Below are 10,780 nucleotides of genomic sequence, written 5' to 3'. Positions count from 1 at the left end.
CTCGCCTGGTATACAGGAGGTCGCGGGTTCCATCCAGATGTTGACGCATGGATATTTGCACGCCTCTCTCGCCGTCGTCGCGTGGATTTTTCTCCGGGTCCTCCGGTTTTTCCATTCACATTTAGAATGAACATGCGTTTAGGGTATTTGACTGCTCTAAATTTCCACATAAGCCACTTATTTGGGATATCTTTTGTGACCAGGTCGCTTCTGAAAAATAGCTGCATTGCTCAGTGGGCCTTACCTTGGTGAAGTAAAACATAGTATTCAGAATCAGAAGTTAATTTCCTGAGGAAAGCCCATTGAGCCAAGAAGCCATTTTTCAAGGGCGACTCTGTGGCAGACATCACAGCATTCCACACTTAAAGATAAAAACCTAACAATAATTACGTAAAATTTTATTTCACTTAAACTTTTGTGAGTTTAATACAATAGTTGGTATAAATGACAGAGATGGCAGAATGAAGATGCCAAGAGGCGAAAAGAGACTTGGCTCCCAAAGTTTGGGGCAGCGACGTAAAAAATGCTTTTGATCAAAAAAATGTGGATTGTCTTATGGTAGAAAATTGAACAGAAAATCAGCTATCCCTTGCAACAAAGATGGAAAGCATTACATATCTTGCTTTGATGCACTCAACACTGCTCGAGTACAATAACATTTCATTGAAAATGGGAAAGTTGTTTTTATTGGTATATAATTTACAAGGAATGCACAGGATATATATATACAAAAATACAGTTTTACTGCCAAGTGTACATATTTTAAAAAGTTGGTAATGCTCGTGCGATTAATGACCCCAATCAACGAATAATTATCGTGTTTTTGCTCCGTTGAAATTTCACGCGTCAAATGAAACATAAGCACGTTTAGAAAAAATGGACCAACACAGTAACATTTAAAAATTCATAAAATATACAAGTGCTAAACATTCATAACTTAACACTTTTTGGGGGTGAAATGTATCAAAAGAAGTAATGTGTGAAAATGGAAAATATTCGGCATTCTCAAGCTTACATATAATTGCTGCTAAATTTGAACAAAGTGCAAATCTGCAGTTGTATAATACGATGAAGCAAAATAATTGCCGCTCCATCACGTAACCTCTGGCTACAGCCTTCACATCACCAGCCCTTGGGTTCCGGAGTAATTGTTATTGAAACGCCCTTTGTACCGGGACATCTCGGTATTTTCAATGCAATGAGGCAACTTACATAACATCTAAAAAATGTTTAATGAAATGTGTCCCGTTGAGTGGCAGTTGTCACCTGTGTGGCACAGTTTTTGGCATCTGGCCTGTAAGCAGGTATTACGTCTGCAAGTCGAGGGCGATGATTGCGGTGTAATGAGTAATTCGTAGAGGGGACATTACTCGAATCGGAATCGTCCCAGCGACATCACAAGTGCCATAATAACACACTTGACCAACGTTAACATCTTGCTCTGTCATTAAGGAAGCTTTAAACTCATGTCCATAGCCCAGCAGACATTGTATAACGTGTATACAATATGTAATTACGTATTTTTTGAAATATAATTTTGCAATTCGTAGTCTGGCCAGGTGGCTTAGTGGCAGAGTGGATCGCAAGATAAATACTGCAAGTTATCATCCTGGTTGTGAGGGTTGACTCAGTACATCCCCCAAAATTCAACAAAGTGGTTAATTGTGGGTAAGTCAACAGTGGTTGTGTAATGCACTTAGACTCACCTCTTCCATAGAAATGTGAAATTTCTATCACTGGGTCAGGGATGTATTATTCAGTTGATGAGCCACCTTCTGAGTGATGTATTGAGCAGGAAATCGCTGATGACTACCAATTAGTGCCAAATTGAATCAGTAGCGGACGTTATCATTGTCATGTTTCTTTTCTGGCCTCTCTATTTATGTGCTGTGAAGGGCTATTGCCCAAAACGTTGCTTTTTAAATATTTTTCCTTTAAAGGCCACACACAAAGTGTTATTGAATACTTTGTTTGTAATTTACACACGCGACGAATGAATGAGACAGTGAGTCCGTCCGTCCCTCCCTCCTGCCAGCCAGCAAAACTGTTTTATAGTATAACATGTATGTATGTTGAACTTCTTTCGCACCGTACGTAGCCTATCGTGCTAATCGGAGGTGTGGATCCGAAGAAACATGGACATTGGCGAATAAAAGAGAACAGCTGAGAAGTGCGCAATGCAGTGTAGGGAGACATGTGCGTGGAATTACACTGGAAGAGAGAAAAAGGAGCACGTGAATCAGGAAACAAATATCAGAAAGAATACATAGTGAAGAAAGGTGAGCTTGGACAGGACATGCCGCTGTAAGGGATGAAGGCCGACGGTCGAGACCGAGAATGGAATGGCAGCCAAAAAAGTGAGCAGCACCCAAGCGAAGTCCCCCACGGAGATGGGAGTGATGGAATCAGCGCAAGCGCCGGTGCTGGATGGATTGTTGCATTGCGTGAGAACACAAGAGAAAACCTTCATCCAGCAGAGGCTATATCATCGGTGATATTATGCACCCTGTGGTTGATATACATCCACCATAGTCGGATAAAGAGATGGTTTTATTTCTTTAGCCGACAGATGAGTTGGGAACCATGAATTGTGACACCTTGTTTAATCGTGAGGGGGCGAACCATTACGTTCCTATAAGGCAAATCAGTATTAATATTTCACATAAATTCTTAGTTTGAAAGCCTCAGCGTAACACCCCTTGCCCCAACATACATTGGGGCCTAATTCGTACGTTAACAAAAAGGAACTGTCCACCAAATTCTGAACGGAACCATTTCCAAAAAGGTGCTACATATTCACGATCGTGACTCACTTTGCATGTTTCTCGTCAATTTAATCCCGATTGTGCTATCGGCATCACGTCACGAGACCAAGTAACCCATGTAGAGCTCTCGCAGAGCAGTGCACAAACAGCCCACAGAAGCGGACACCACCGAGCTACCTCCGAGATTCCTTCACTCCCCACCCCCACATAGTAGGGGGGGGGTGGGGGCAGCACTTTCACACCTCTGGCCGAGCAGTCGAAGCGGAAACAACCCTACACTGCCACCGCCGCTGCAGCGACGGCTTTCAGATTGTTTTTAGATCGTCGCCGTGCTCAGGCGGGCTTGAAAAAGTCGGTGCCTCGCAGCTCTTCTGGTAAGTACTCCTGCTGAACGGGCGCGTCGAAGGCCGGGTTGTACTTGTACCCGCGCCCGTAACCCAGGTTGCGCATGAGCCCCGTGGGGGCGTTGCGCAGGTGCAGAGGGACCGACGGTAGCGGGCCACGGTGGCAACGCACGCTTGTCTTGGCCCGGTTATAGGCCGCGTACACCTCCACCGATTTGGGAGCGCGGGCAAGGTACGTGGCGCACTGCGCGAGGATCACCTGTGGCAGGGATGAGAAGGGGGGGTGGGGGGGCGTCACGGTTGGAGAGGAATGTTATCTCGTCTCGCTTGGTGTACACGCGCAGGTCGTGGGTTTGATCCCGTGACCCCGACCGATGCCTGTTGTATATCTCCCCGTGGTCGTGTGGATTTTTCTCTGGGTCCTCCGGTTTTTTCCCTCCACATTTATAACCGTGTGTTTAGAGTATTTTGCTGCTATAAATGTTCACAATAGCTACTACGTTGAGCTATCATTTGTAGCCAGGTCACTTCTGAAACAGTGCTATATAGCTCAGTGGTCCTTACCAGCTAAGATAAAAAGTTAGTTAATATATAGATTGTGTGTTCTCTCTCTCCCTCTCCCTGTGATGGTTGTGTGGATTATTCTCCGGGTTCCTCCCGGTTTTGCCCCCCCCTCCTCAACAATTAGAAACAACGCGCATTTAGGTTATTCGGCTGCTACTATACTTTCCCACGTGTGAAAATCCACTTCAATGTATGGCCAGGTCACCTCTGAAAAAGAGCTAACCTGGTAAATAAAATAGTTCAGTTTCGTTTGGGAGGGTGGAGGTCAGGAGGGGAGGCAGTGAATACGTAAACATATCCATGGGTAGTCTTTATAATTATGTATGCATAACTATCTGCAGAGCTCAACTACTCCAGCAATCAAAATTGGTGTTAGAATGCTCATTATATATTAATTACCTTTAACGTCATAATTCAAGCTTATGGACCATGGTGCTACTTATCCGCTCTACAATTTACAACAGTCTGCCTCGTGATGTGGCCCCATTTATTAATCATACCATTTTCCATCAATATGCTAAATTCCAGTGTTGATATGTAAACTCCTTTGTCAAGGCGCTCTCCTCCCCCCGACCCAGCTTAAATATACGCTGCCAAGCTTGGCGGTGTTCATTAGGACGCTGTCTTTCCGACAGCTCTGTTTCTTCACCTGAGGACGGCTGCTTGTGTTGTGGCCGAAACGTCGTGAGAATTTATATTTAATGTTTAATTTTTATTATTTTATTATTTCCCTTCTACGTGACTTTACCAAAAGAACCAAGAAGAATCATACCATTGATAAACGCGTGCCATTGGGGAGGAATGTTGGAGGTGGACGGGGTGGGGGAGCATTGGAATCTCTAATTATGCGCTGCCAGAAAGCCGTGCGGCTGACGGGTTGTATAAGTAATACTTTTAATTTTCATGTAGAGACAGGAATACGTTCAGGATATGTATTGTCTGCTCATTTATTTTGTTATTTGAATCTCAGTGGGCTTTCCACTATACTGTATAACCGCATCAACATTAAGTGGTTAATGCCAAAGGTCATGCCAGTCAGTGGCTGGCAAGCCATGTCAGTCGAGTGGTCAATGTAGGGTGATGGTGAGTTGAGCGTAATGCGAGTGGCAAGCAAATTTAGTGGGCAGCCCCCTCCTCCAGGTGGGATGTAGGAGAGGGCTGCCAACTAGAAGCATAAAAGTGGCCAGGTGGCACCGAGCCAGCAACACTGAGATGCTGGGTTTTATTCTGGATTATAACCCCAAACCCGCCGTGATGTAACTCGGTTCCCATTTGTAGTGGCGTTCACGGTCTCAGCCTGGTCACTCATGATTGTACATAAAAAAAAACACATCAAGTTTCGTTTTTAACTGAATTTGGCTAAATTGTAGCTTTTGCGATGTCGAATATTGGTTCGCCTGCCACATGACAAACATTACTCTTTAGTAGGGCATTGCGTGGGCAAGGGGGCAGCACAAGAGTTTGAGCGACCTCCCACTGCGCAAAGGTTGAATTAAAATAACCACCTCACACTCGGGCATCCCGATGAAGTGGCAGGACTGGTAGGCAGCAACCGCCTGGGGGAGTGCAACTGGGTCGGCCAGACCTAGGGGTTGGGAGGGGGCGCAGGGTGGGTGGAGGAGGGCAGAAGGGGTGGGGGGGTGCAGGGTGGGTGGAGGAGGGCAGAAGGGGTGGGGGGGGCGCAGGGTGGGTGGAGGAGGGCAGAAGAGGTGGGGGGGTGCAGGGTGGGTGGAGGAGGGCAGAAGGGGTGGGGGGGTGCAGGGTGGGTGGAGGAGGGCAGAAGAGGTGGGGGGGTGCAGGGTGGATGGAGGAGGGTGGAACGGGTGGGTGGGGGGGCGCAGGGAAGGTGGAGGACACGATGCTGATCAGCAGTCAAGCAACATAAAGCAAAACCACACAGTCCAAAGAAATGTAATATTTAACCACGACAGTCAACAATGTCACAGTTCTTTTGGCGGAAAATAAAGTAAAACCGTCGTGCCTAGGTGTTTCTTGATGGGAGTCCTGGAACGTGGGGCCCACAAGAATGTGATATCGCATGCCACATCACGACAACAAATTGCTTTGAGCGCAGCACTCACCCCAAAGGTCTATTCAGGCTATACGGAGGATCTTTGTCTCGCGTGTACCCGTGCCCCATGCATACCCACGTCCTCGCTGGCAAAACGCACAAGCCTCCTGGCCACGAACAACGGATCCTCGCCGCCCTCCAGCATGCGCGCCAGCCAGTAGAGGCCGGCACTGGCGTCCGATCCGCGCAGTGACTTGTGCAGCGCCGAGACGCAGTTGTAGTGCTCCTCCCCTGGGGGGCGATGGGACAGATCGGATAGCGTGCAGACAAATGGTGGTGAGATGTTAACTACGTTGCCTGGTATACAGCAGGTCGTGGATTCGATCCCGACCCTGACATCGGTATAGATGGAGGTTGCATGTTCTCCGCGTGGTCATGTAGATTTTTATCCTGGTCCTAGAGTTTTTCCCTCCATATTTATAAACATGCTTTTCGAGTATGTGACTGCTATAAATTTGTGGCCGGGTTGCTTCTGAAAATGAGCTATATAGCTGAGTTCCCCCCCCTCCCCCACCCCTTATCGCAATCATCATCGTCGCCGCCACCGCCATAATCACCAGCTCGGTCGTAGAGCAGGTGCGAGCGCTGTAGGCCTTCCTTGATGTGGGCCTCCGTGACGATGGGCAGGAGGCCTCCTGCAGTGTCCCCCTGCGATGACGACACTGCCGCCGACGATGCCAGCACCGCCTGCACGGCCATCTGCAGGCCGTTGAGCGCCGCACGCGCGTCACCGTCCACCAGCAAGGAGATAGTGTCCAGCGCCTTCTCCTCCACCATCACGGCCACCGGCCTAACAACGCAAACGCGTCAATACCCCATCCCCCAGGTTTACATCGGGGCGGGGGAGGATGCGTTCCTGAAAGATGCACCGTCAAATATCGAAACGTCCGTCGCAGCAATTTTCTCAAATCACCAAAATACCGTACGTAAATGATGTATCGTATGCAAAGTGGTTTGCGCAGAGGGTATGGTAGAGGCCGAGGCCAAGAGGCGACGGATACAAGGACAGATGATGCTGTCAGCGACGTAAGTGTGGATTGAGGAGACGCAAATCAGGAAGTAGTAGTAGTAATAAAGTGATGACGTATTTGCGAAATGACCCAAAAAAGGGGAGACTTAAATCGGGGTATTACTGTAATCATGATTTGTTTTTGATGTGGCGCCCTTGACGCCGGGGCGACTTGCATCACATCTCGTCTCCGATTAGAACTCTGTATAAAATGCTTGCTGCTGTAGACTAAGTAGCATGTTCAGCAACAGCAGCAGCGGCAGCTAGCATGCACAGCGACGTTCATGACAACACTAGCAACGGCTGGCAGACTGTATGATGGCAGCAACATTGAGAAGCCACCACTGGTTCACCAAAGGTCCGGTTTAGACACGTGCAGTCACACCCGAATGAAGTTGACATTATACATTTTAATCAAGGGGGCTGGATGATAATTCAAATCTAAGCCGTCAATATTAGTCACGAAGCATTAACAATCCGCCTTACTGGGCGCCGTTGGGAAGACCGGGCTGCCCCACGTCCGCGAGCTGCTGCTGCTGTTGCTGCTGCTGCCCGTGCAGGACACTGGCCCCAAGTTGAGGCAGCGCACGCATCAAGATGTGCCGCAGGTGCTCGGGCGAGAGCTTGCGCAGCACGACCACACGGCAGCGGCTGAGCAGCGCCGCGTTCACCTGGAAGGACGGGTTCTCCGTGGTGGCGCCCATCAGGGTGATGACGCCGCTCTCCACATGCGGCAGGAACGTGTCCTGGGCAGGGCGCGCGACGGACGACGATCAAGAGCCAACACCACCGTTTGAAGTCGTATACGTTAAACTAATACTGAACAAAATAAATTTTATTTTACCAGGTAAGGCCCACTGAGCTGAATAGTTAGTTTTTCAGAAGCGACCTGGGCATCACAGCAGCCTAATACTCTAAAACGTACGTTGATTCTAAATGTGGAGGGAAAAACCAGAGGACCCGGATAAAAATTCACAACCACTGGGAGAACATGCAAACTCTAAATATACAGCAGCCATCAGGGTAGGAAATTAACCCACGACCTCCTGTATACCAGGCGAGGTAGTTAACATCTCGCCACCGCAGCACCCCAATTCAACATTCCAGGCATTATAAACACACCAATGGAGTAAGGCCTTCCCCATTGCCATGTTGGTCATGGTTTTTGTTAATAATCATACATCACCACGTTGGTCAGTGCGGGTTGATCGCGCCATACATCGCCTCCCCACCTGCTGGCTCTTGTTGAAGCGGTGGATCTCGTCGATGAAGAGGATGGTCCGTCTCTGTGCAAGCCGCAAGTCGTTCTGCGCCTGCCGGATGGCTTCCCGCACGTCCGCCGTGGAGGCGTTGGTGGCCGACAGCGTCACGAAGCGCGTGCGGCCGCTCCTGCGCGAAGAGGCCGCGATGACGTGCGCCAGCGACGTCTGCGTGTCGATGAGGGGCACGGTGGGGGGGCAAATGGGGCGCCGTGGTGGCAAGATGTTAACTGCCTCGCCTGGTACACAAGAGGTCGTGGGTTCGATCCCGACCCTGACGCCTGTTGTATATTTGGAGTTTGCGTGTCTTTCTCTCTCCCCTTGGTCGTGTGGATTTTTCTCCGGGTCCTCGGGTTTTTCCCTAAACATTTAGAATCATCGTGCGGTTAGAGTATTTGGCTGCTATACATTTCCACGTGATAAGCCACTTCGTTCGGCTATCATGTGGCCAGGTCGCTTCTGAAAAAGAGCTGTATAGCTAAGTGGACCTCACCTGGTGGTAAACTAAAAAAAAAGTTTTTTATATCCGCTTACTACACCATCATAAAGGAGACTTTATTTGCAAACGTAGAATGCATGATTGACGACAAATGCAGATCACAGTTAATCGTTACGTTTAACATCTCTTGAGAATGTATCATTGAATGTGGCGGCCTGACTGTGGGTTGATCCCATGACATTTTGTTCAGTTTTATTGTTTACCCAGATGATGATAACTTAAGGGGCAACAACCGAGTGCCATTTGCAAAAGCGACCCAGGTCACGAAAATGCCACAAGCAAAAAAACATCAACAAACGTACAGCAATGAAGTAAATAGAAATCGGTGCAAAAGCAACTCCTGAGTGAATATGAGCAATATTAAACATTGCACTAAATCTAAACACTTTTAAGCAATGCATTCCCTATAGCACAAAATCGACTCGGGCAACATCATGTTAACACTGATAATAGTACAAGTACAATTTAAGTTACATTAAACAAATACGCGGTGACTATCGTGTAAAGAGGTGTTACACACACACACGCACAGTCCCCACTGAACACGTGTTGTCCCCTCGCACCTCCGACGAGCACGACTGGATGCCTACGTACGGTGCGAAAGAAGTTCCACGCAGGTCAGTCATCACATACCCTCTCGTACCGGGTCAACACGTTGGTGGTGCACGGTGCTTTTTTCTGGAAGACTTTGTAATTTTTTCCTGGATTTTTCAGTTTGCGCATAATCACTTTAAGATGTTTTCGTGTTCATGTTTTTGTTTGTTGTTTGTTGCGGTTGCACCCGATTCAAGAGCCGAATGGCTCACAGGGCTCTACCAAATAAGTGAAACTGAAGGTGGTGCTGGTGGGGGGGGCCTCACCTTGCCGCAGCCGGGCGGACCCCACAGGATGATGGAGGGGATGTCGTTGGCCTCCAGCAGGGTCCGCATGAGCGTCTTCTCTCCGATCGCCTCGGCCTGCCCCACCAGATCCTCCAGCGTGTCGGGTCGCATCCTCTCCGCCAGAGGTCGGCAGTCGAGTCGGGCGGACTTGGGGGTCGTGGAGCCCGCGGTTAACGAGGCTGCAGGCTTAGCGAACCACGAGGGGGACGCCGGTGGTCGTGGGTTGAACTTTGACGGTGATGGTGGTGGTGGTGATGACGGTGGATTGCTATTTAATGCTGACGGAGGCGATGAAGCAAACGCATGTCCTGACGGATTAATAATATCCGATTGCAGTGATGGCGATGCTGGTGTTTTAACATTTGCTGCTGCCGATGACGAACGCATCGCAGAAGCCCTGGCCGGCTTCGTCGTCCCAAACGCAGCCGACCCCACCGCGTTCCCTGCCCGGGTCGCACCACCGCTGCTCCGACCACTACGTCCCAGCGTCTCCTGAGATCTTTGCTTCTGACTGAAGAGTGGAAATGAGGCCACGGGACCAGCACCACCACCAGCACCACCATCGCCCGCGGTGGCTCTCAACTGAGAGGAGGGTGAGGTCCAGGACCCGGGGCGAGGGCTCACGGTTCGAAGTCTCTTGGACTGTGGGGTCAGTGACGAAGATGGTGAAGACTGTGGTGGTGGTAGTGGTGGTGTTGGTGGTAGATCGTCAACATTGGCGTCATCGTCGTTGTCTTCGGGAGGGAGCGCAAGGCAGCTGTCGAGGTGGTTGTTGATGAGGTCTGGAGCGATGGGGACGCCACACACGGGACACTGCAATGCCATTTCGGAACTGCCAGGTCTGCCACCGACTTTTTGCATGACACGGAATCGATTCCGGGTAGGATCGTTATTGTGGAATCGATTCTTCACGGTAATGTGGACAGTTGGCGAAAGATTATAACGATCCGTACTTTCGAGATTCTTCAATGCAAAGCTTAGAATCGATTATCCTACTTTGAATAACAAGCGTATGACGATTTATATAAATTAGTATTTGTTTTTAATCGTTTGATTTTTTCTACTTGTACATTTGGTAAATTATGTTTTTTTTAAATGTATGTTTAACTTCTTTCGTACCGTACGTAGCCAACCATGCTAATCGGAGGTGCGAATAACTGGTAACAGAGATTCATATTCTTGGTTCTTTCGGTAAAGTCACGTAGAAGGGAAATAATAAAATAATACAAATATTAAACAATAAAAAACAATAAAAAGCTTTAAGTAAAAAAATGATAACAGAGAGTTAAACAATTGATGTTTCCACTGTGGGCAGTGCCAATCGATACCAGCATCGCAGGTTCGTCTCTCGTATTGGGCATCGTCACTTCACCACATTGACGTCACGG

The 10,780-nt window shown here is 48.6% G+C and overlaps 1 protein-coding gene across 4 annotated transcripts; it reads right to left on the bottom strand.

The window, feature by feature from the left end:
* Nucleotides 1-382: 382 nt before the first annotated feature.
* Nucleotides 383-10,771, bottom strand: WRNIP1 (WRN helicase interacting protein 1). Of its 4 annotated transcripts, none has more exons than XM_078601840.1 (7): nt 9,372-10,771; nt 7,986-8,180; nt 7,240-7,499; nt 6,302-6,534; nt 5,820-5,975; nt 5,184-5,258; nt 383-3,368 (listed from the first exon to the last, which is right to left on the bottom strand). In XM_078601840.1, the coding sequence occupies exons 1-7, from the start codon at nt 10,251-10,253 to the stop codon at nt 3,298-3,300; spliced, it is 1,872 nt and encodes a 623-aa protein (XP_078457966.1). In that variant the 5' UTR covers nt 10,254-10,771; the 3' UTR covers nt 383-3,297. The 4 variants fall into 4 exon arrangements, with proteins under 4 accessions (XP_078457966.1, XP_078457965.1, XP_078457964.1 ...); XM_078601839.1 differs by having other exon boundaries at nt 5,824-5,975; XM_078601838.1 differs by having other exon boundaries at nt 5,179-5,258; nt 9,372-10,768.
* Between the last annotated feature and the right edge of the window lie 9 nt (nt 10,772-10,780).

The sequence above is a fragment of the Lampetra planeri genome, chromosome 17, assembly GCF_965212315.1.
Source record: "Lampetra planeri chromosome 17, kcLamPlan1.2.h2, whole genome shotgun sequence".
Taxonomy (NCBI): domain Eukaryota; kingdom Metazoa; phylum Chordata; class Hyperoartia; order Petromyzontiformes; family Petromyzontidae; genus Lampetra; species Lampetra planeri.
Note: the sequence above shows the minus strand (reverse complement) of the source record. Positions and strands in the feature narration are given on the sequence as shown.